The 26,231-nt window shown below is 45.7% G+C and overlaps 1 protein-coding gene across 2 annotated transcripts in view; it reads left to right on the top strand.

The window, feature by feature from the left end:
* Positions 1 to 22,163, top strand: part of LOC138647923 (complement factor H-related protein 4-like) — an 804,152-nt gene extending 781,989 nt beyond the window's left edge. Inside the window, exons 11-12 of one of the 2 annotated variants that reach the window (XM_069737286.1) lie at positions 20,023 to 20,211; positions 21,973 to 22,163. In XM_069737286.1, the coding sequence (XP_069593387.1) occupies positions 20,023 to 20,211; positions 21,973 to 21,989 (206 nt within the window). In that variant the 3' untranslated portion in view covers positions 21,990 to 22,163. The remainder of the gene's footprint in view (positions 1 to 20,022; positions 20,212 to 21,972) is intronic. The other variant, XM_069737287.1, reaches the window with a different exon arrangement.
* The last annotated feature ends 4,068 nt before the right edge of the window (positions 22,164 to 26,231 follow it).

The raw sequence follows: 26,231 nt of genomic DNA on the forward strand, positions 1-26,231 counted from the left end.
AACAGTGGGAGATTGATATTGGCCTTTGTGCTTGTGTGCCAGTCCTGGGTGCCATCTCTCAAATATTGGGCCACAGAAAGCCTAGTGTCTGTTTTTGTTTTTTTTTTTATTTTGGTTTTAAAATTCTCCCTGTAAAAAAAAAAAACAGTGGGAGATTAATATTGGCCTTTGTGCTTGTGTGCGCCAGTCCTGTGTGCCATCTCTCAAATATTGGGCCACAGAAAGCCTAGTGTCTGTTTTTTTTTAATTTTTTAATTTTGGTTTTAAAATTCTCCCTGAAAAAAAAATAAACAGTGGGAGATTAATATTGGCCTTTGTGCTTGTGTGCGCCAGTCCTGGGTGCCATCTCTCTAATATTGGGCCACAGAAAGCCTAGTGTCTGATTTTGGTTTTAAAAATCTCCCTGAAAAAAAATAATAAACAGTGGGAGATTAATATTGGCCTTTGTGCTTGAATGACAGTCCTGCGTGTGTGGTATCTCTATCATTTGGTGCCACAGAAAACCGAGTGTGTAACATTGTGCCTGATTTTCCCTGCAGTCTCACCCACCTATAAAGGGATATCTGAATCCTACATAAGTTTGAGTTCACCTTGTAAGTTGTTTTACAGTAAGAAATACCGTTACTTTGGTTACGTTTTTAAAACAATGAGGAAGTCTGGTGGAAGAGGTCGTGGCCGTGGGCGTTCATTGCCAGCTGGTAATGATGGTAGTGGTGGTGGTGGAGCATCAGGTGGTCGTGGGAAAAACAATATAGCACCTAAGTCTCGAGCTGTGGAGCCAGGTTCGTCGTCTGGCTACACAAGGCCTCGAACGCTCCCTTTTCTGGGAGTAGGAAAACCGCTTTTAAAGCCGGAGCAGCAAGAGCAAGTTTTGGCTTACCTTGCCGACTCAGCCTCTAGCTCTTTTGCCTCCTCTCTGAAACTGGTAAATGTAAAAGCAGCGTGTCGTTAGTGGATGTTCACGGTCAGGGACAAGTCTCTTCCTTGTCCTCTTCAGCAAAAACAACAACAGAGAAGGATGCGGCAGGCGACACAACGGGTTACTTCCAGAAAGTGAAACAGTTAACAGGCCATGCCCATTACAAGTTGAATCGGACATGGAGTGCACTGATGCACAGCCACAGCCAGATTACTATGCTGTTCCTTTTACTCAGACCACAACATTGCCCTCGCAGTGTACTGATCCAGAATCAGACCCTGATGAGACTATGGTGCCCCGTCACGAACGCTATACCACCGACTTACACGGTGAAACAGACGAAGTTGCACACGAGATAGAAGAGGAGGTTATAGATGACCCAGTTGTTGACCCCGATTGGCAGCCATTGGGGGGAACAGGGTGCAGGCGGCAGTAGTTCTGAAGCGGAGGAGGAGGGGCCGCAGCAGGCATCAACATCGCAACAGGTTCCATCTGCCGGGCCCATATCTGGCCCAAAACGCGTGGCAAAGCCAAAACCTGTTGGAGGACAGCGTGGCCATCCGGTTAAAGCTCAGTCTGCAATGCCTGAAAAGGTATCCGATGCTAGAAAGAGTGCAGTCTGGCATTTTTTTAAACAACATCCAATTGATCAGCGCAAAGTCATCTGTCAAAAATGTTCAACTACCTTAATAACACTAGAACTACTGATGGAGTCATTTTGACTCCTTTCGTTTTTTATTTCTCTTCTGTGACTACATTTTTCAGAATTCCGGCTTGAAACTCGGTGACTTTTCCTCAAATATGATGTGAAAAAAGATTTTGTAAGAATAAATAATTTTGGTAAAAAATTTGCGCGTTTTTTTCAAAATTTACCAAGAACTACTGAAGGGAGTCATTTTGACTCCCTACTATATTTTGAGGTCCTTTTGTCACTAAATGTTGCTATAAAGTTTTGTGCATAATTTTTTCACTCTGTCTTATTTACCCTGATGTTCATATAGATGTAGTTCAATTTACATGTCAACTTTTCACATTTTCCTTGTGTTTTACCTGCTTGTATTATTGTGTAATGCTGAACAAAATAGCTTGTTTACTCTAGGCTCTTATCTTATGCTAATGAAGGGTGGTGTTTTTCTAAGGTCCTAGCAGGAGACAGTATTCTGGATAGTAACTTTACTTTCAGTTCAGCTGAAGAGACAAAGAGAACAGACACAGACATACGAGCTCTGAAGACTCATACAGGTATGAATTGTTATGAAATAGTTTAGCTGTCTGTCAACTGATTCAGCCCACCTACTTTTGAAGGTGGCAGAACAGTTATTATTTCTTTTATTTTTCATTTCATTTCTATTTTTCAGCAGGGAACTATATAGAATTATGGAATTTGTGAGGAATATGGAGAGAAGACGTTTGATAAAGGCTCAGGATATTCTGGCTACTTTGCAATCCATACCGGAGGATGAATCAGAATCCGAATTGCAGGAACATGTATTTGATTCTGACAGTGATGAAGATTTCATTCCTCAGAACATATCAAGTGAATCTGAAGACTCAGAAGGAACAAATCCAGAAGGTAAGTAGTTATGTGTATTTATTTGTTCTTCCACACACTGAGTTAGGGCCTGTGCACACTAGCAGAATTCTGGCTGAATAGCCATCTGGATATTCTTGCCGCAATACAGGCCGTACCTGCCCGCTCATGCCTGAAGCTCCGCTCCGAACCCCGGGCTGGAGCCGCTGTCAGGGACAGAGCAGCGCTTGCTTACGCGCGAGCACGGCTCCGTCCCAGACAGCGGCTCCAGCCCGGGGTTCGGAGCGGAGCTTCAGGTATGAAACTCCGCTCTGTACCTGAGCGGGCAGGTACGGGCCGGATTGTGGTGAGAATATCCGGTCGGATATTCCGCCGCTAATCCAGCCAGTGTGCACGGACCCTTACAAAACAAAAATTCTAAATATTCATCAACTTTTTTCCAGATATTCCAAGCACATCAACTGGGGATCGGGCTCATGCAGTTATGTTGCCTCGTGACCATCCTCCTGGTCGTGGACAGAAAAAAATCAGCAAAACGTCCCAGAAATGAAAGAACAACAGATAACGATGGCGGCGAAGGTAATGCAACAACAAACACCAGAGAAGGCGAATCTGAAGGAATACTAGTTTCAGCGGATGGTATTCAATGGAAACCTGTTGAAATTGGACAACACTTGCCTGGTCGGCGTGACAGCCAAAATATTCTTCGAGAAGCACCTGGCCCTACAGGATACGCCAGAAGAAATATCATTATCGATAGTCCTTTGAGCGCATGGCGTTTATTTTTTGATTCATATATATTGACACATATAAAGAACTGTACGCTTGCAGAAGCATGCAGGAACAATAATTTACAGTTTACTCTATCTGATGAGGAGCTAGATGCATTCATTGCGATATTCTATGCTCGTGGAATATCTGGCACGAACCGTCACTCGATTAGCAGTATTTGGTGTAATGACTGGGGAATACCGTTTTGCAAAGCGACAATGTCTAGGGACCGCTTTGTTGAAATTATGAGGTTTCTCAGATTTGATGAGAAATCTACTCGATCGGAGAGACTGCAAATGGACAAGTTTGCTCTATTTTCTACTGTGTGGGACAGGTTTATTGAAAATTGTATTACGTGTTACAAACCTGGCCCATACATAACGGTGGATGAGCAACTTTTCCCAAGCAAAACTAGGTGTCCATTCACGCAGTACATGCCCTCCAAACCAGATAAATATGGCCACAAATATTGGCTAGCTGTTGATAAGGAGAGCAAATATCTGGCAAATGGCTTCCCTTATCTAGGCAAAGATGACACACGCCGTGCTGAGGACCGTTTAGCTGACCATGTGGTAATGAAGTTATTGGACCCGTTTTTGAAAAAAGGTTGCAATGTTACAACCGATAATTATTTTACTTCATTATAATTAGCTAAACAGCTAAAAAGCAAAGGAACAACCATCGTGGGAACACTGAATAAGATAAGGCGAGAAGTGCCTAAAGAAATAAAATCCATGAAAGAGGAATTGTACAACACTAAAGTGTTTAGAAATGAAGACAATTTTACACTTACAGTATGTCAAGGAAAGCCCAACAAAAATGTTGTCATTTTGAGTTCCATCCATCCAGATGTTGTTGTTGCGTCTGATTCTGCTAAAAAAACTCCAGAAACGGTAAAGTTTTACAATGAAACAAAATATGGAGTAGATGTAGTGGATCAGATGGCACGAAAATATACCACACGAACATGCACAAGGAGATGGCCTGTTCATGCATTTGAAAATGCCTTAGACTTTGCGGGTATAAATGCATGTATAATATTCAAGGAGATTACCCACCAAAGAATGTCACACAAGGCATTTTTGCAAACGCTTGTGAGAGAGTTGAGTGGTCCTTATGTCACAGATAGGGAAAAGGGTTCCACGTCCCAAGTTTCTACATGTTCAGAAGTGATGGTTCAAACAAAATTTTGCCAGATCAAAGAAAAGTGCAAGAAAAATAGATCTGTCGGCAATTGTAAGACTTGTGGTAAGTCTTTGTGTGGGCAATGTACTGCCATAAATCAAAGGCAATGCCTAAAATGCGAAACACCAAATGTTTAGAAGGTGAATTCTGCGCCATATTTTCATTTTTATGCTCCTCCACCTACATTTTCTCTGCTTTTTGTTCTTCAGTTGTTGTTTATATGTGTGCACTTGAATAAAAAAAAATGTTTGAAAAACGTCTATTATAATTATTGTTATTTTCTGTAGAAAAATAAGAAAAGCAGAAAAAAAACAATCAAAAGCATTACTGTTGGATCTCACAATAATAATACATTACAAAAAATATAATTATTAATAAATAACCACAAATGAAACTCTAAAAATAAACGAAAACAAGCAAGGAGTCAAAATGACTCCTTTCAGTAGTTCTAGGCGGGGTCACGAGTCCAGTAGCAGTAGAATCTAGTAAGCAGAGGTCAGAATTTGAAAAGTCTAAATACAAGTTGCATGCATAGACATTTAACCACCATGCATTTGCAAGCCTGGACTAACTACCAAACGTCCCTTAAGGTTGTAGCACCCTCAGCCAATGAAGCTAGTCAGCAACGCAACATCCCTTCCGTCACTGTAAGGCCACCGTTTTCCGCACCACCTGCAGTATCTGTGCAGGTTTCGTTGCCAGGCCAAAGCAGTCAGGGTCAGGGAATCACCAGTTGCGTAGTAGGAAAAACTGCATCTAGGGCACCGGCGGCAACAATACCGTCTCTAACCTTCTCTCAGTCTGCCATGTCCACCGGCACCCCCGCTAGTTCCACGATCTCCAGCTCTCCAGTCCAGCTCACCCTACATGAGACTCTCGTTAGAAAAAGGAAGTACTTAGCCTCGCATCCGCGTACACAGGGTTTGAACGCCCAAATAGCTAGACTAATCTCGTTAGAGATGATGCCCTACCGGTTAGTTGAAAGCGAAGCTTTCAAAGCCCTGATGGACTACGCTGTACCACGCTACGAGCTACCCAGTCGACACTTCTTTTCCAGAAAAGCCATCCCAGCCCTCCACCAGCATGTTAAATTGCGCATCGTCCATGCACTCAGGCAGTCTGTGAGTACAAAGGTGCACCTGACAACTGATGCATGGACCAGTAGGCATGGTCAGGGACGTTACGTGTCCATCACGGCACACTGGGTGAATGTGGTGGATGCAGGGTCCACAGGGGACAGCAATTTTGGGACAGTTCTTCCTAGCCCACGGTCTAGGAAACAGTTGGCTGTAGCCGTTCGCACCCCCTCCTCCTCGTCCTCCTGCAGAAGCGAGAGGTCGTCCACAGACCGCAGTCGCACAGCCACTCCATCCGCAGCTGCCACTGTTGCACACCAGGTGTCCCATTATGGGGCAGCTACTGCCAAGCGTCAGCAGGCTGTATTGGCTATGAAGTGTTTGGGTGACAACAGACACACTGCGGAAGTTCTGTCCGAGTTCTTGCAGAAAGAAACGCAGTTGTGGCTGGGCACTGTAGATCTTGAGGCAGGCAAGGTAGTGAGTGATAACGGAAGGAATTTCATGGCTGCCATCTCCCTTTCCCAACTGAAACACATTCCTTGCCTGGCTCACACCTTAAACCTGGTGGTGCAGTGCTTCCTGAAAAGTTATCCGGGGTTATCCGACCTGCTCCTCAAAGTGCGCGGACTTTGCTCGCATATCCGCCGTTCGCCCGTACACTCCAGCCGTATGCAGACCTATCAGCGGTCTTTGAACCTTCCCCAGCATCGCCTAATCATCGACGTTGCAACAAGGTGGAACTCAACACTGCACATGCTTCAGAGACTGTGCGAACAGAGGCGTGCTGTTATGTATTTGTGGGAGGATACACATACACGGGCAGGCAGTAGGATGGCAGACATGGAGTTGTCAGGTGTGCAGTGGTCGAAGATACAAGACATGTGTCAAGTCCTTCAGTGTTTTGAGGAATGCACACGGCTGGTTAGTGCTGACAACGCCATAATAAGCATGAGAATCCCCCTAATGCATCTGCTGATGCAAAGTTTGACGCACATAAAGGTACAGGCGTCTGCAGCAAAGGAAGAGGAAAGCTTTGATGACAGTCAGCCATTGTCTGGTCAGGGCAGTGTACAGGATGAGGTAGCGGGTGAACAGGAGGAGGAGGAGGAGGAGGATGATGGGGATGATTATATTTTTAATGAGGAAGCTTTTCCGGGGCCAGTGGAAATTGTTGGCGCGGCAAGGCCGGGTTCTGGTTTTTGGAGGGACACAAGTGACGTAGATTTGCCTGAAACTGAGGAGGATGATGGGGATGATTATTTTTGTAATGAGGAAGCTTCTCCGGGGCCAATAGCAACTGGTGGCGTTGCAAGGCCGGGGTCAGGTTTTTTTTAGGGAGACAAGTGACTTAAATGTGCCTGAAACTGCCCCTCAACCCAGCACAACCGCAGATTTGACAACTGCAACTTTGGCCCACATGGCGGATTATGCCTTACGTATCCTCAAAAGGGACACACGTATTTGTAAAATGATGGCCGATGACGATTTCTGGTTGGCCTGCCTCCTTGATCCTCGCTATAAAGGCAAATTGCAAAATATTATGCCACATGAAAACCTGGAACAAATATTAGCAACCAAACAATCAACTCTTGTTGACCGTTTGATTCAGGCATTCCCAGAACACAGCACCGGTGATCGTTATCACACGAGCTGCAGGGGGCAGCAGGCCAGAGGTGTTATAGGTGCACAAATCAGAAGTGGCGTTGGACAGAGGGGTTTTCTGACCAGGTTGTGGAGTGATTTTGCTATGACCGCAGACAGGACAGGTACTGCAGCATCAATTCAAAGTGACAGGAGACAACATTTGTCCAGTATGGTTACTAACTATTTTTCATCCCTTATCGACGTTCTCCCTCAACCGTCATTCCCATTTGATTACTGGGCATCCAAATTAGACACCTGGCCAGAATTGGCAGAATATGCATTGCAGGAGCTTGCTTGCCCAGCAGCTAGTGTCCTATCAGAAAGAGTATTCAGTGCTGCAGGTTCAATATTAACTGAAAAAAGGACTCGTCTGGCTACCCAAAATGTTGATGACCTAACCTTCATTAAAATGAACCACAACTGGATTTCGAATTCTTTTGCCCCACCTTGCCCAGCTGACACCTAGCTTTCCTATGATGAGGTCTTGCTTATGGACTGCTCTGACTGACTTTTCCAATCTCGTAATTTGCAGCAGCTGTTTGTCCAGCATACGACATGTTTACACCTCCCTAAATGGCCAAACTCTCCCCACGGGGCCGTGGTCTCGCCACTTGGCTGAAGCACCCGTGAGAGTGCCGTTTGTCTGAAGAGGTGGGTGTGCATGCTTTTGGTCGCCGGCACTGCCACTGGGTCCCTCATAGTACAATAAAGTGTCTCTGGCGGTGGTGGTGCGCACCCAACGTCAGACACACCATTGTAACATGAGGGGCCCTGGGCCTGTACCGCCGGCCACAAGAGAGTTCCCCAGCTCAAACAGTGCTCTACCGCTTGCAAAATTATCTCTCACAGTTCCACCAATGTTTAGTCTATGCGCTGACATCCTTCAATGCCTGGCACTGACAATGCCAATGTGTTGACATGTATGATGGTACTTTAAATAGTCAGGGGCAGTGTCCTATATTTATACCAGTAAATACTTAGCGCCAATTACTATGTCTGAAACTCAGCAGAGTAGCCCACCCCTGTACCTAATTATTCCATCCTTTTGTGTTTTCGTTTTGTTGTATTGCGAGGCATTAACATCTATTTATTTTTTGGGAGTACTAACTGTCAGACTCTCATTACAATCGGCCTCCGCTGACAACACCAATGCTGCCTGTGTACCCTGCAAGAGAATTCAAAGTGTCTACAGCCCACTTTTGTTATGTAAGGCCTACTAAGCCTGTCTGCGGTCCCTCCTTCCACTAGTCCTCCACTGACCAGACCACTGCTGCCCGTGTACCCCTGGAACCTTTTTTAAAGTGCCTACAGCCTGAGCCCACTTTTGTTATTTTAGGCCTACTAAGCCTGTCTGCGGTCCCTCCTTCCACTAGTCCTCCACTGACCAGACCACTGCTGCCCGTGTACCCCTGGAACCTTTTTTAAAGTGCCTACAGCCCACTTTTGTTATGTTAGGCCTACTAAGCCTGTCTGCGGTCCCTTCTTCCACTAGTCCTCCACTGACCACACCACTGCTGCCCATGTACCCCTGGATCCTTTTTTAAAGCGCCTACAGCCTAATTTTGTTATGATAGGCCTACTAAGCCTGTCTGCGGTCCATCCTTCCAATAGTCCTCCACTGACCACACCACTGCTGCCCGTGTACCCCTGGATCCTTTTTTAACCCTGCTGTTCTGTTGGTCAAAAATGACCGACTTTGAACTTCAATATTCTTTAAAATATTCAAGATGCGGCTCTGAAACCCGTGGCCGACTGACCCATCCTCATTTAAGTCAATCAACCACAAGTTTCAGAACCGCATCTTGAACACCCCAAAAAATACCAAAGTTCAAAATAGATCTCCCCAGACCGAACAGAACAGCAGGGTTAAAGTGCCTACAGCCTAATTTTGTTATGTTAGGCCTACTAAGCCTGTCTGCGGTCCATCCTTCCAATAGTCCTCCACTGACCACACCACTGCTGCCCGTGTACCCCTGGAACCTTTTTTAAAGTGCCTACAGCCTAATTTTGTTATGTTAGGCCTACTAAGCCTGTCTGCGGTCCATCCTTCCAATAGTCCTCCACTGACCACACCACTGCTGCCCGTGAACCCTTGGAACCTTTTTTAAGTGCCTACAGCCTGAGCCCACTTTTGCTATGTTAGGCCTACTAAGCCTGTCTGCGGGCCCTCTTTCCACAAGTCCTCCACTGACCAGACCACTGCTGCCCGTGTACCCCTGGAACCTTTTTTAAAGTGCCTACAGCCTAATTTTGTTATGTTAGGCCTAATAAGCCTGTCTGCGGTCCATCCTTCCAATAGTCCTCCACTGACCACACCACTGCTGCCCGTGTACCCCTGGAACCTTTTTTAAAGTGCCTACAGCCTAATTTTGCTATGTTAGGCCTACTAAGCCTGTCTGCGGTCCATCCTTCCAATAGTCCTCCACTGATCACACCACTGCTGCCCGTGTACCCCTGGAACCTTTTTTAAAGTGCCTTCAGCCTGAGCCCACTTTTGTTATGTTAGGCCTACTAAGCCTGTCTGCAGTCCCTCCTTCCACTAGTCCTCCACTGACCAGACCACTGCTGCCCGTGTACTCCTGTAACCTTTTTTAAAGTGCCTACAGCCTAATTTTGTTATGTTAGGCCTACTAAGCCAGTCTGCGGTCCATCCTTCCAATAGTCCTCCACTGACCATACCACTGCTGCCCGAGTACCCCTGGAACCTTTTTTAAAGTGCCTACAGCCTAATTTTGTTATGTTAGGCCTAATAAGCCTGTCTGCGGTCCATCCTTCCAATAGTCCTCCACTGACCACACCACTGCTGCCCGTGTACCCCTGGAACCTTTTTTAAAGTGCCTACAGCCTAATTTTGCTATGTTAGGCCTACTAAGCCTGTCTGCGGTCCATCCTTCCAATAGTCCTCCACTGATCACACCACTGCTGCCCGTGTACCCCTGGAACCTTTTTTAAAGTGCCTTCAGCCTGAGCCCACTTTTGTTATGTTAGGCCTACTAAGCCTGTCTGCAGTCCCTCCTTCCACTAGTCCTCCACTGACCAGACCACTGCTGCCCGTGTACTCCTGTAACCTTTTTTAAAGTGCCTACAGCCCACTTTTGTTATGTTAGGCCTACTAAGCCAGTCTGCGGTCCATCCTTCCAATAGTCCTCCACTGACCACACCACTGCTGCCCATGTACCCCTGGAACCTTTTGTAAAGTGCCTACAGCCAACTTTTTTTTTATTTATTTTATAATAATAAAGCCAAGATGGACTACGCTGTACCACGGTACAAGCTACCCAGTCGTCACTTCTTTTGCAACAAAAGCCATCCCAGCCCTCCACCATCATGTAAAAATCCGCATTGTCCATGCTCTCAGGCAATCTAATAGTAGAAAGGTGCACCTGACAACAGATGCATGGACCAGTAGGCATGTCTACGGAAGGTTACATGTCCATTACGGCGCACTGGGTTAATGTGGTGGATGCATGGTCCACAGGGGACAGCCTACTTAGTCTGTCTGCAGTCCCAAATTGAAATTGTCCTCCGCTTACCACACCAATGCTGCCTGTGTACCCCTGGAACATTTTATAAACTGCATTCAGCCAAAGTTTTGTTTTAAGGCCTACTACCAGTGTCTGCCGCTCCAAGGTGTTCTCCAGGTTGCCTTTCCTGAGCTTCAATCTTCAGGCTCTTGTTAAACAGTTTTTTAATCAAACTGCAGTGGGGCTAGTACTTGGGTTTGGGCCTACTACCAGTGTCTAAAGCTCCAAGGTGTTCTCCAGGTTTCCTCTCCATAGCTTCGAGCTTCTAGCTCTCGTTTAGTAGTTGTTGAAAACAACACTGCATTAGGCCTACAAGTTGGGTCTGGGTTGTAGAGACGGTGTCTTCCACTCCAAGGTGTTCCCCAGGTTTCCTCTCCGTAGCTTCAATCTTCTAGCTCTTCTTAAGTAGTTGTTGAAAACAACACTGCATTAGGCCTACAAGTTGGGTCTGGGTTGTAGAGACGGTGTCTTCCACTCCAAGGTGTTCCCCAGGTTTCCTCTCCATAGCTTCAATCTTCTAGCTCTTCTTAAGTAGTTGTTGAAAACAACACTGCGTTAGGCCTACAAGTTGGGTCTGGGTTGTAGAGATGGTGTCTTCCACTCCAAGGTGTTCCCCAGGTTTCCTCTCCATAGCTTCAATCTTCTAGCTCTTCTTAAGTAGTTGTTGAAAACAACACTGCATTAGGCCTACAAGTTGGGTCTGGGTTGTAGAGACGGTGTTTTCCACTCCAAGTTGTTCCCCAGGTTTCCTCTCCATTGCTTCGATCTTCTAGCTCTTCTTAAGTAGTTGTTGAAAACAACACTGCATTAGGCCTACAAGTTGGGTCTGGGTTGTAGAGACGGTGTCTTCCACTCCAAGGTGTTCCCCAGGTTTCCTCTCCATAGCTTCAATCTTAAAGCTCTCGTTTAGTAGTTGTTGAAAACAACACTGCATTAGGCCTACAAGTTGGGTCTGGGTTGTAGAGATGGTGTCTTCCACTCCAAGGTGTTCCCCAGGTTTCCTCTCCATAGCTTCAATCTTAAAGGTCTCGTTTAGTAGTTGTTGAAAACAACACTGCATTAGGCCTACAAGTTGGGTCTGGGTTGTAGAGACGGTGTCTTCCACTCCAAGGTGTTCCCCAGGTTTCCTCTCCATAGCTTCAATCTTAAAGCTCTCGTTTAGTAGTTGTTGAAAACAACACTGCATTAGGCCTACAAGTTGGGTCTGGGTTGTAGAGACGGTGTCTTCCACGCCAAGGTGTTCCCCAGGTTTCCTCTCCATAGCTTCAATCTTAAAGCTCTCGTTTAGTAGTTGTTGAAAACAACACTGCATTAGGCCTACAAGTTGGGTCTGGGTTGTAGAGACGGTGTTTTCCACTCCAAGGTGTTCCCCAGGTTTCCTCTCTATAGCTTCAATCTTCCAGCTCTTCTTAAGTAGTTGTTGAAAACAACACTGCATTAGGCCTGTTGTGAATTATGTGGCAGAGCTCCCTCCTGTGGTCACAAGTGGTACTTCGGCTGATTCTCTCTGGGAGCTTCCGTTTGTGGAGGAAACTGGTACTGCTGCTTCTGAGTTTCCTCCCTCAGGTGATCTGGTGAGGTCGTTAGGTGCTTCTCTACTTAACCCCACCTAATGCTTTGATTCATGCTTCCTGTCAATGTTCCAGTGTTGGACTTGTGTTTCTCTGGATCATTCCTGTGGCCTGCTGCTCTGCATAGCTAAGTGCTTCTTTGCTATTTGTTGCTATTTTTTCTGTCCAGCTTGTCTATTTGTTTTGCTGGAAGCTCTGGGACGCAAAGGGTGTACCTCCTTGCCGTTAGTTCGGTACGGAGGGTCTTTTTGCCCCTTTGCGTGGTTTTCTTTAGGGTTTTGTGTAGACCGCAAAGTTATCTTTCCTATCCTCGTTCTGTCTAGAATATCGGGCCTTGCTTTGCTGAATCTGTTTCATCCCTACGTTTGTCTTTTCATCTTACTCACAGTCATTATATGTGGGGGGCTGCCTTTTCCTTTGGGGTATTTCTCTGAGGCAAGGTAGGCTTATTTTTTCTATCTTCAGGCTAGTTAGTTTCTCAGGCTGTGCCGAGTTGCATAGGTAGCGTTATGCGCAATCCACGGCTGCCTCTAGTTGTGTTTGGAGAGGATCAGGGATTGCGGTCTGCAGAGTTCCCACGTCTCAGAGCTCGTTCTATTATTTTGGGTTATTGTCAGATCACTGTATGTTCTCTGACCTCCATGTCCATTGTGATACTGAATTGCCTCTCATAACAGTACAGGAAGCCAAAAGTACTAATGATTCTCAATAGAGGGAAAAAAGAAGTTCTGAGACCATTTTTTTTTCTTGGCTTTGTGTTTTGTCTTTTTTTTCCCCTAGACATTTGGGTGGTTCAGTACACAGGTGTAGCGATGGACATTAGAAGTCTGTCTTCATCTGTGGATCAGCTCTCGGCAAGAGTACAAAAGATTCAAGACACTATTGATCAGAAATCTATGTTAGAACCAAGAATTCCTATTCCTGATTTGTTTTTTGGAGATAGAACTAAGTTTCTGAGTTTCAAAAATAATTGTAAGTTATTTCTGGCCTTGAAACCTCGTTCCTCTGGTGATCCAGTTCAACAGGTTTTGATTATTATTTCTTTTTTGCGCGGCGACCCTCAGGATTGGGCATATTCTCTTGCGCCAGGAGATCCTGCATTGAGTAATATCAATGCGTTTTTCCTGGTGCTCGGATTGCTGTACGATGAGCCTAATTCAGTGGATCAGGCAGAAAAGAATTTGCTGGCTCTTTGTCAGGGTCAGGATGAGATAGAGGTATATTGCCAGAAATTTAGAAAATGGTCAGTGCTCACTCAATGGAATGAATCTGCGCTGGCAGCTATGTTCAGAAAGGGTCTCTCTGAAGCCCTTAAGAATGTCATGGTGGGATTTCCTATGCCTGCTGGTTTGAATGAGTCTATGTCTTTGGCTATTCAGATCGGTCGACGCTTGCGTGAGCGTAAATCTGTGCACCATTTGGCGGTATTACCTGAGCTTAAACCTGAGCCTATGCAGTGCGATAGGACTTTGACCAGAGTTGAACGGCAAGAACACAGACGTCTGAATGGGCTGTGTTTCTACTGTGGTGATTCCACTCATGCCATCTCTGATTGTCCTAAGCGCACTAAGCGGTTCGCTAGGTCTGCCACCATTGGTACGGTACAGTCAAAATTTCTTCTGTCCGTTACCTTGATCTGCTCTTTGTCATCATATTCTGTCATGGCGTTTGTGGATTCAGGCGCTGCTCTGAATTTGATGGACTTGGAATATGCTAAGCGTTGTGGGTTTTTCTTGGAGCCCTTGCAGTGTCCTATTCCATTGAGAGGTATTGATGCTACGCCTTTGGCCAAGAATAAGCCTCAATACTGGACCCAGCTGACCATGTGCATGGCTCCTGCACATCAGGAGGATATTCGCTTTCTGGTGTTGCATAATCTGCATGATGTGGTCGTGTTGGGGTTGCCATGGCTACAAGCCCATAATCCAGTATTGGATTGGAAATCCATGTCGGTGTCCAGCTGGGGTTGTCAGGGGGTACATGGTGATGTTCCATTTTTGTCAATTTCGTCATCCACCCCTTCTGAGGTTCCAGAGTTCTTGTCTGATTACCGGGATGTATTTGATGAGCCCAAGTCCGATGCCCTACCTCCGCATAGGGATTGTGATTGTGCTATCAATTTGATTCCTGGTGGTAAATTCCCAAAATGTCGACTGTTTAATTTATCCGTGCCTGAGCACACCGCTATGCGCAGTTATGTGAAGGAATCCCTGGAGAAGGGGCATATTCGCCCGTCATCGTCGCCATTAGGAGCAGGGTTCTTTTTTGTAGCCAAAAAGGATGGTTCGCTGAGACCTTGTATAGATTATCGCCTTCTTAATAAGATCACTGTTAAATTTCAGTACCCCTTGCCTTTGTTATCTGATTTGTTTGCTCGGATTAAGGGGGCTAGTTGATTCACCAAGATTGATCTTCGTGGTGCGTATAATTTGGTGCGAATCAGGCGAGGCGATGAATGGAAAACTGCATTTAATACGCCCGAGGGTCATTTTGAGTATCTAGTGATGCCGTTCGGACTTGCCAATGCTCCATCAGTGTTTCAGTCCTTTATGCATGACATCTTCCGAGAGTACCTGGATAAATTCCTGATTGTGTACTTGGATGACATTTTGATCTTCTCGGATGATTGGGAGTCTCATGTGAAACAGGTCAGAACGTTTTTTCAGGTCCTGCGTGCTAACTCTTTGTTTGTGAAGGGATCAAAGTGTCTCTTTGGTGTGCAGAAGGTTTCATTTTTGGGGTTCATCTTTTCCCCTTCTACTATCGAGATGGATCCTGTTAAGGTCCAAGCCATCCATGATTGGACTCAGCCGACATCTCTGAAAAGTCTGCAAAAGTTCCTGGGCTTTGCTAATTTTTATCGTCGCTTCATCTGCAATTTTTCTAGTATTGCCAAACCATTGACCGATTTGACCAAGAAGGGTGCTGATTTGGTCAATTGGTCTTCTGCTGCTGTGGAAGCTTTTCAAGAGTTGAAGCGTCGTTTTTCTTCTGCCCCTGTGTTGTGTCAACCTGATGTTAATCTTCCGTTCCAGGTCGAGGTTAATGCTTCTGAGATTGGAGCAGGGGCTGTTTTGTCGCAGAGAGGTTCTGATTGTTCAGTGATGAAACCATGCGCTTTTTTTTCCAGGAAGTTTTCGCCTGCTGAGCGGAATTATGATGTGGGCAACCGAGAGTTGCTGGCCATGAAGTGGGCATTCGAGGAGTGGCGTCATTGGCTTGAAGGAGCTGAGCATCGCGTGGTGGTATTGACTGATCATAAGAACCTGACTTATCTCGAGTCTGCTAAGCGTTTGAATCCTAGACAGGCTCGTTGGTCACTGTTTTTCGCCCGTTTTGACTTTGTGATTTCGTACCTTCCGGGCTCTAAAAATGTGAAGGCGGATGCTCTGTCTAGGAGTTTTGTGCCCGACTCTCCGGGTTTATCTGAGCCGGCGGGTATCCTCAAGGAAGGAGTAATTGTGTCTGCCATCTCCCCTGATTTGCGGCGGGTGCTGCAAAAATTTCAGGCTAATAAACTTGATCGTTGTCCAGCGGAGAAACTGTTTGTCCCGGATAGGTGGACAAATAAAGTGATCTCTGAGGTTCATTGTTCGGTGTTGGCTGGTCATCCTGGAATCTTTGGTACCAGAGAGTTAGTGGCTAGATCCTTTTGGTGGCCGTCTCTATCGCGGGATGTGCGTTCTTTTGTGCAGTCCTGTGGGATTTGTGCTCGGGCTAAGCCCTGCTGTTCTCGTGCCAGTGGGTTGCTTTTGCCCTTGCCGGTCCCAAAGAGACCTTGGACACATATCTCTATGGATTTTATTTCAGATCTTCCCGTCTCTCAAAAGATGTCAGTCATTTGGGTGGTCTGTGATCGCTTTTCTAAGATGGTCCATCTGGTACCCTTGTCCAAGTTGCCTTCCTCTTCTGATTTGGTGCCATTGTTCTTCCAGCATGTGGTTCGTTTGCATGGCATTCCAGAGAATATCGTTTCTGACAGAGGTTCCCAGTTTGTTTCGAGGTTTTGGCGAGCCTTTTGTGGTAGGATGGGCATTGACTTGTCTTTTTCCTCGGCTGTTCATCCTCAGACTAATGGCCAGACCGAACGAACCAATCAGACCTTGGAAACCTATCTGAGATGCTTTGTTTCTGCCGATCAGGATGACTGGGTGTCCTTTTTGCCTTTGGCTGAGTTCGCCCTTAATAATCGGGCCAGCTCGGCTACCTTGGTTTCGCCATTTTTCTGCAATTCTGGGTTCCATCCTCGTTTCTCTTCAGGACAGGTTGAGTCTTCGGACTGTCCTGGTGTGGATACTGTGGTGGACAGGTTGCAGCAGATTTGGACTCATGTAGTGGACAATTTGACCTTGTCCCAGGAGAAGGCTCAACGTTTCGCTAATCGCAGACGCCGTGTGGGTCCCCGACTTCGTGTTGGGGATCTGGTTTGGTTATCTTCTCGTCATATTCCTATGAAGGTTTCCTCTCCGAAGTTTAAACCTCGTTTCATTGGTCCTTATAGGATTTCTGAGGTTATTAATCCTGTGTCTTTTCGTCTGACCCTCCCAGATTCTTTTTTCATACATAACGTCTTCCATAGGTCATTGTTGCGGAGATACGTGGCACCTATGGTTCCATCTGTTGACCCTCCTGCCCCGGTTTTGGTGGAGGGGGAATTGGAGTATATTGTGGAGAAGATTTTGGATTCTCGTGTTTCAAGACGGAAACTCCAGTATCTGGTTAAATGGAAGGGTTATGCTCAGGAGGATAATTCCTGGATTTTTGCCTCTGATGTCCATGCTCCCGATCTTGTTCGTGCCTTTCATGCGGCTCATCCTGGTCGGCCTGGGGGCTCTGGTGAGGGTTCGGTGACCCCTCCTCAAGGGGGGGGTACTGTTGTGAATTCTGTGGCAGAGCTCCCTCCTGTGGTCACAAGTGGTACTTCGGCTGATTCTCTCTGGGAGCTTCCGTTTGTGGAGGAAACTGGTACTGCTGCTTCTGAGTTTCCTCCCTCAGGTGATCTGGTGAGGTCGTTAGGTGCTTCTCTACTTAACCCCACCTAATGCTTTGATTCATGCTTCCTGTCAATGTTCCAGTGTTGGACTTGTGTTTCTCTGGATCATTCCTGTGGCCTGCTGCTCTGCATAGCTAAGTGCTTCTTTGCTATTTGTTGCTATTTTTTCTGTCCAGCTTGTCTATTTGTTTTGCTGGAAGCTCTGGGACGCAAAGGGTGTACCTCCGTGCCGTTAGTTCGGTACGGAGGGTCTTTTTGCCCCTTTGCGTGGTTTTCTTTAGGGTTTTGTGTAGACCGCAAAGTTATCTTTCCTATCCTCATTCTGTCTAGAATATCGGGCCTCGCTTTGCTGAATCTGTTTCATCCCTACGTTTGTCTTTTCATCTTACTCACAGTCATTATATGTGGGGGGCTGCCTTTTCCTTTGGGGTATTTCTCTGAGGCAAGGTAGGCTTATTTTTTCTATCTTCAGGCTAGTTAGTTTCTCAGGCTGTGCCGAGTTGCATAGGTAGCGTTAGGCGCAATCCACGGCTGCCTCTAGTTGTGTTTGGAGAGGATCAGGGATTGCGGTCTGCAGAGTTCCCACGTCTCAGAGCTCGTTCTATTATTTTGGGTTATTGTCAGATCACTGTATGTGCTCTGACCTCCATGTCCATTGTGATACTGAATTGCCTCTCATAACATAGGCCTACAAGTTGGGTCTGGGTTGTAGAGACGGTGTCTTCCACTCCAAGGTGTTCCCCAGGTTTCCTCTCCATTGCTTCGATCTTCTAGCTCTCGTTTAGTAGTTGTTGAAAACAACACTGCATTAGGCCTACAAGTTGGGTCTGGGTTGTAGAGACAGTGTCTTCCGCTCCAAGGTGTTCTCCAGGTTGCCTTTCCTGAGCTTCTATCTTCAGGCTCTTGTTAAATAGTTGTTAAATGGAACAACTGCATTTGGCCTACTAGTTGGGTAGGGGCCTACTAACAGTGTCTGCCGCTCCTTGCTGTTCTCCTGGTTTCCTGTCCTGAAATTCCATTTTCAGGTTCTCGTTAAGTAGTTGTTAATGTCAGACAGCATTTGGCCTACGAGTTGGGTTGGGGCCTACTATTGGTGTCTGCCGCTCCTTGCTGTTCTCCTCCACTGAACAAAGCTGTGCCGCCTGTTTACTACTGTTGCCAATTTTGAACTGCATTTAGACTACTTACTGATTTGGGCCTACTCTCTGTGTCAGCCTCTCATTACAGTTGTCCTCCACTGAACAAAGCAATGCCCCCTGGTTAGTCCTCTTACCAATTTTGAACTGCATTTAACCCACTTTATTCTTTGGCCTATATCTGTGTTTCCTCCTCATCCTGCCCATTGCCCAGCCAGTGATAGATGAGTCTGGTGGTACATTGACCCAGAACGCTACATTCCCCGTGCACGCTACACAGCCAGAATGTGACCCTGCTGAAAGTCAGGTTCCTCTTCCCACATACCATAACACCTTACACGGGGACAAAGAGGAAAGTGCAGATGAAAGTGCAGGTTCCTTCATCAGGTGGGGGGGAATACTCGTTGGCGACCTCACTGGCACAGGGCCCCTCATAGTATGCAAAAAGTGTCGCTGCCGGTGGGAGGCGCCCCCACCGTGGAAACACACCGCCGTACTTTGAGGGGCCCTGTGCCAGTGCCAATGCCCCCCCTTCTTGCTCAGGATCACAGCACTTGCAAAGTTTAAATACTTACCTCTCCCTGCTCCACTGCCCTGAGGTGGTCCAGATTACCTGGGCCCACTAAATACTTGAACCAGCCCTACCCCCCACAACTTTAGCCAAATGACCCCCAATTTCCAATGCCTAACTATTATTATAAGGGAAATTAAGATTGACAAGCTTCATTAAGAAGAATGGATGGTTTTGCCATTAAAATGGGCACTCTAGGTGTTTTCCTGGCCCCCACTCACTGCCGACTATGCTGCCCCATTGACTTGCATTGGGTTTCGTGTTTCGGTCGATCCCGACAATACGTCATAATCGGCCGATTTCACTCGACTCGACTTTTGAGATAGTCGGGTTTTGCAAAACACGACTCGATTCTAAAAAAGTCAAGGTCGCTCAACCCTAGTGACGAGCATGGCGGCACCAGGTCTGATATAAACATGATCACGCTGTGCGGCCAGGCAATCACTGTAATGCCACAACCAACATGGCTGTGGCATTACAGTGTGTGGCAGACAATCCCTGCATGTTCATTGGCTCTCTAAAGAGCATCAAATATGCAGGGCGGGGACCCGAGCGCCCGTCGAGCAACCCAGGAAATACTCGGCGAGCTCTAAGCATCTCGAGCAGTACTTGTCACTAAAGTTATCCTCTTTTCTGTGGATTACCATGCCAACATAGGTATAATCTGCAAATATTGAAATTCTTCTCTGTATGCCCCCTACAAGTCATTAATAAATACAGTAACAAGCAAAAGTGTAAGAATACTTTGATCTTTTGGCTTTCAGACTCCATATGTCAACATCCACGACTGCTTCAAATGTGAGACTACCTTCATTTTATAGATAATCATCCTGGCTCTCTCATACATAAAATTGACTTGCAAAAGAGGGGAGGAGATATGTGGGTCATTAGATAGATCAGTTCATTAAATAGAAAGAGCCGACAGGTTCAAAATAAGTACTCAGAACAGTGCGCTATGCAGAGGAAGCTAAAGTATGGAGTGTCATTAAGTAACAAAAACAAAATAACTTATAGGACAGTTATCGAGGTTTACAGTAAAGTTGATGTACATTACAATGATTATTATGTGGATCTCATATTTACCATTTGATTTCATAGAGACTTGCCGCATAGATCAAGATAAACTTGATGTAAACAACTTAGAACTGGACGAAGTTCATAATACTGATGTTTTCTATGAAATCGGGGAAACAATTAAGTTTAAATGTAAGAATGGATTTAGTCATCGTGATCGTCAACCAACTGGAACATGTGCTGAAAAAGAACTGATCTACCCAAAATGTATAGGTAAAGTAAAGAAAAAAAATATTTCAACTTCCAATTGAAAAAAAAAATCAGTGGGACTGCATGACTTCTGAAGACCTAATTATATGTTAATCCCTCTGCAGTAGTATACATGGGGAATCTGAACCAGTAGATGCTGAGTTGTAGCGCTAATGGCTGCCTAGTTGTAAGAAATCATAATAACATTAAAGGGAATCTGTTTCTGGATTTTCTCTTTTCCATCAGAATGCAGCATGATATAGGGGCAAAAACCCTGATTCCAATGATGTATCATTTACTGGTTGTTGCAGTTTTGATTAAAACTGTTTTATGTGATGCAGATCTATTAGTTCTCTGAATGCTGAGCTCTGTATTACCCCGCCCATGCCACTGATTGGCAGCTTTCTGTGTACATTGTGCCAAGGCAGGAAGCAGCCAATCACTGGTGGGAGCGGGGTTTTACAGAACTCATGAATTTGGAGGACTACATGGCAGCAGGTTTTCTAGTCCTCTAGTGATAATCTCCTGCTGATAATAGAGTGATTTTATCAAAACTACAGAAAGCATCCCAGTATTACATTATGCTGCTCTCAGATTAGGTAGCAACAACCTGGCGACAGATTTCCTTAAATAGGTGTGAAATTAGACTGCATGTACTGACTTTTCTTGAGTAAATTTATAAACGGCTCTGAATCAGTTTTCAGAAAAAAAATCATCTATACTTTTGTGTGTGCCACTTTTGTGATAAAATTGGTAACTTTTGTCCTATTCAAAATTTTTCAAAAACTCCCAGGGAAACAGCAAGGACCAGCGAAAACACTGATCCACCTCACATAACCCCATAGATGCTGTGATCAATGTTTAACAGGATAATGTGACCTTCATATTAACTTGGACTACAAGTTTACAGATCTCAATCCTGTTATGCACCTGTTAAATTTTCTGAATTAATGAAATTCCCATTTCACAACCTATAAAAGTTTGTTCAGTTATAGAAAGTTATCAACTATCCGAGGGGTGGGTGATAACTCCTTGCTCTTTGGGGGTCCAACCCCTTTGATCCCCATTAAAGGGAACCTGTCACCCCCCTCAGGCGTTTGTAACTAAAAGAGCCACCATGTGCAGCACTAATGCTGCATTCTGACAAGGTGGCTCTTTTAGTTATGCTGAAATAAACGCTTCTTGCTTCATTAGCGTCCCCGGCTCCTGCAACTGCGCATGCCCAGAAAAAAGATGCTTACAGCGCAGGCATTAGTGCCGCACAAGGTGGCTCTTTTAGTTACAAATGCCTGAGGGGGGTGACAGGTTCCCTTTAAAAGCTCGAGTGGCATGTCAGATATCTTACTGCCATTCCATTCATTCTCCTTAGGGACGCCTGAAGGAGCTAAGTGTAGTGACCAGCAGCCCCATATCAGGTGAATGGATCTGTGGTCAAGCATGTGCCATTCTATAATTGGAATTAAAGCTCCCTGTCCTGCCAAGTAGTGTGGGTTCCAATGCTCTGACCCCTTCCAAGCAATAAGTTATCACCAATCCATAGGATACGTGAAAACTTTTTTTTCACTTGACAGCCCTTTCAAAAGGAAAGTCAAGCTAGCAGATATCATAGTATACTGTAGCTCCATGGTCTTATAGACTCTATTCCTGAATGAGCTAGAGACATTTTTTCAGCAAAAGGGGGCTTATTTTATATGTCTATAGGATTTATATATAGTTTATGTTCCTCAATAATTTATATGACATCACAAACAGGTCAGTAATTCTGTTCTATTTCTCATTGTTCAGCAGAATCTTCAGTGTGACTACAGTAACAACACGCAAGATGTTACGTCATCGGGGAAGAGACAACTATAGACAAGCAGCCTTTTTTCTAATTGTATTGACTTGAATAACATAGTGGTCACTCATCGTGTATTGTTTTAGTGACTTCTGTTTAAGAAATAAAAGTATAAACAAATAAAACTGGCTTATAAGTATATCTATATGGTAATTCACTTATCTGCAGTTTGTTGATCAGATTAATACACAGTAAACACTTATGTTCATCCCCTCCCAATATATAATTGTACATTATGTTGGTGACAGTCAGCATTTTCATAGTTCTGCTATTGCAGCCACACAACCAGCAAAGTGAGCTAATCTGTAACACACATCTGCTACTTCTGCAACACCCGAGACTAGGAGCAACGCAAAACTTCAAATTGATAATCCACATAGAGCTATAGAATGGGACGGCACTAGAACGATACCATATACAGCAGTCAGGACTTGAGATGGGATCCAGAGTATTAGGCGTCACGCTTACTCCGGGGTATGAGGTGCTCAGCAGCTGAAAACTAATAGTTCATTTGTACTCATAAGTAAGAAAATATGCGGCACTCACCCCAAATTCTGCAGTGGAAAGCGTGAATTTTAATGGAAAACTTCAACAGATAAACATCCGTTACAACATAAGGTAAGCAGGAGGGTGCGGTGTTGGAGCTTGGACGACGGCCGTTTCGCACAGCAGGTGCTTCAACGGGTCCAGACCCGTTGAAGCACCTGCTGTGCGAAACGGCCGTCGTCCAAGCTCCAACACCGCACCCTCCTGCTTACCTTATGTTGTAACGGATGTTTATCTGTTGAAGTTTTCCATTAAAATTCACGCTTTCCACTGCAGAATTTGGGGTGAGTGCCGCATATTTTCTTACTTATGAGCAACGCAAAACTTCTCCCAATTAGAGATGATCAGAACTTTTGAAATTTGAATTCTATCTGTTTTGATTAAATTCCATTAAGAATTAGATCTGCAGCAAATAAATTCATGCGATTGTATAATTAAAAAGTCTGTAATATGTGTAGAACTTAGTGACTTCACTTTAGGCTATGTTGCTGCAGCGAGCTTTTGGTAAGTTTTTGATGTTGCAAATTTTTAGCACAATTTCAGGAAACCTGCACCTTACCAGCAGAAACTGTAGGAAAGAGGGCGTTCCAATGCCAAGGATATATTCTAGATTATACATGCCTCATCTACACTAAAAGTATATTTTTTTTATGTTACGAACATGATACAGAAGGGGAGATCTCAGTTTGAAATTGTTTTGAGCATCTATTCTATGTTATACAGGCCTCATCTACTGGGTTAATGTGGTGGGTGCAGGGTCCACAGGGGACAACAATACTGGCAAAGTTCTGCCTAGCCCACGGTCTATGAAACAGTTGGCTGTAGGTGTTTGCACCTCCTCCTCCTCCAGAAGCGAAAGCTCGTCCACAGAGCACAGTTGCACGACACTCCATCCGCAGCTGTCAGTCTTGCACCCGTGGTGTCTCATTATGGAACAGATAGTGGGAAGCGTCAACAGGCTGTCCTGCAAATGAAGTGTTTGGGCGACAACAGACACACCGACGAAGTACTGGCTGAGTACTTGCAGCAACAAACTCAGTCATGGCTGGCTGGGCAGTGTACATCTTGAGGCAGGCAAGGTAGTCAGTGATAACGGAAGGAATTTTATGGCTGCCATAGCTCTTTCAGAACTGAAACACATACCTTGCCTGGCTCACACATTGAACCTGGTGGTGCAGTGCTTCCTCAAGAATTACCCAGAATTACCAGCCCTGCTCCTGAAGGTGTGCAGACTTTGCTCGCACATCCGCCGGTCGCCCGTACACTCCAGCCGTATGTTTAGCCATCAGCGATCGCTGAATCTTCCCCAGCACCGCCTAATAATCGACGTGGCAACAAGGTGGAACTCCACACTGCACATGCTTCAGAGGCTGTGCGAACAGAGGCTTGCTGTCATGTATTTGTGGGAGGATACACATACATGGGCAGGCAGTTGGATGGCAGACATGGAGTTGTCTGGTGTGCAGTGGTCGAAGCTCCAAGACCTCTGTCAAGTCCTTCAGTGTTTTGAGGAATGCACATGGCTGGTCAGTGCGGACGACACCATCATAAGCATGAGCATCCCACTAATGCATCTGCTGATGCAAAGTTTGACGCACATCAAGGAGCAGGCGTCTGCGGCCGAGGAGGAGGGAAGCCTTGATGATAGTCAGCCATTGTCTGCTCAGGGAACTTTCCTGGATGAGGTGGCGGATGACGAGGAAGAGGAGGATGATGGGGCTGAATATTTATGGGAGGAGAGTGCTTCACAGGGGGCAATAGAAACTGCTGGCATTGCAAGGTCAGGTACAGGGTTTTTGCGGGCCACAAGTGATGCAGATTTTCAAGAAAGTGCTCCTTAACCCAGCACAAGCAGTGAATTGACACCTGGAACTTTGGCCCACATGGCAGAGTATGCCTTGTGTATCCTAAAACGGGCCCCCTGCATTATCAAAATGATGACCGATGACGATTACTTGTTAGCATGCCTCCTGGAAATTACAAAGTATCATGCCACATGAGAACCTTGAGCAAATATTGGCTTCCAAACAAGCAACTCTTGTAGACCGTTTGGTTCTGGCATTCCCAGCACACAGCGGCGCTGACGGTTCTCACACAAGCTGTAGGGGGCAACATGGCAGAGGTGTTAGAGGTGCACAAAGCCGAAGTGGCGTTGGACAGAGGGGATTTATGACCAGGTTGTGGAGTGATTTCGCAATGACTACAGACACGACAGGTACTGCTGAATCGATGCAAAGTGACAGGAGACAGCATTTGTCCAGTATGGTTACCAACTATTTTTCTGCCATTATCAATGTTCTCCCTCACAGGTCATTCCCCTTTGATTACTGGGCATCTAAACTAGACACCTGGCCGGAATTGGCAGAATATGCATTACAGGGGCTCGCTTGCCCAGCTGCTAGTGTGCTCTCAGAAAGAGTCTTCAGTGCTGCTGGTTCAATACTGACCAAAAAAAGGACATGTCTGGCTCCCCAAAATGTTGATGATCTAACCTTCATTAAAATGAACCAATCATGGATTTTGAATTATTTTGCCCCACCTTCACCTGCAAACACGTAGCTTGCCTGAAAAATTGCTTGTATTTGGCCTCCTCTTACTGACTGCTCCAATTCCGCCATTTGCAGGTGCAGAATGTCCACCATAGGCCATTTTTATACCTCGCTATATGGGCTGACTCCCCCCACAGGTCCATGGTCACAACTTGGCGCAAGCACCCATGCGAGTGCCGTTTGCCTGGACAGGTGTGTGTGCCCACTCTTGGGCGACGGCACTGGCACAGGGTCCCACATAGTACAATGAAGTGTCTCTGACGGTGGTGGTGCACAACCAACGTCAGACACACTGTCGTAATATGAGGTGCCCTGTGCCAGTACCGCCGCCCACGAGAGAGTGTTCCCCCCCAGCTTGAACTGTGCTCTACCATTTGCAAAACTTACCTGCCCCACCACTGTGTAGTCTGTGCTGTTAAATCCTTAAATGGCACTGCCATTACAAATTTGTTGCAATGATAGATGATAGTTAAATATACAGGGACCCTGGCCTCCATTTAGACCACTTAATGCTTTGTGCCATCTACCACTGTCTGCAACTCTGCAGACAGAGTTTATTTATGACTAGTGTTGAGCGATACCGTCCGATACTTGAAAGTATCGGTATCGGATAGTATCGGCCGATACCCGAAAAGTATCGGATATCGCCGATACCGATACCCGATACCAATACAAGTCAATGGGACACCGAGTATCGGAAGGTATCCTGATGGTTCCCAGGGTCTGAAGGAGAAGAAACTCTCCTTCAGGCCCTGGGATCCATATTAATGTGTAAAATAAAGAATTAAAATAAAAAATATTGATATAATTACCTCTCCGGAGGCCCCTGGACATCACCGCTGGTAACCGGCAGCCTTTTTTGCTTAAAATGAGCGCGTTTAGGACCTGAGAATGACGTCGCGGCTTCTGATTGGTTGCGTGCCGCTCATGTGACCGCCACGCGACCAATCAGAAGCCGTGATGTCATTCTCAGGTCCTAAATTCCTAGAATGAGGAGTTTAGGACCTGAGAATGACGTCGTGGCTTCTGATTGGTCGCGTGGCGGTCACATGAGCAGCACGCGACCAATCAGAAGCCGTGACGTCATGGAAGTCCCTAAACGCGCTCATTTT

The sequence above is a fragment of the Ranitomeya imitator genome, chromosome 8 (assembly GCF_032444005.1).
Source record: "Ranitomeya imitator isolate aRanImi1 chromosome 8, aRanImi1.pri, whole genome shotgun sequence".
Classification (NCBI taxonomy): Eukaryota; Metazoa; Chordata; class Amphibia; order Anura; family Dendrobatidae; genus Ranitomeya; species Ranitomeya imitator.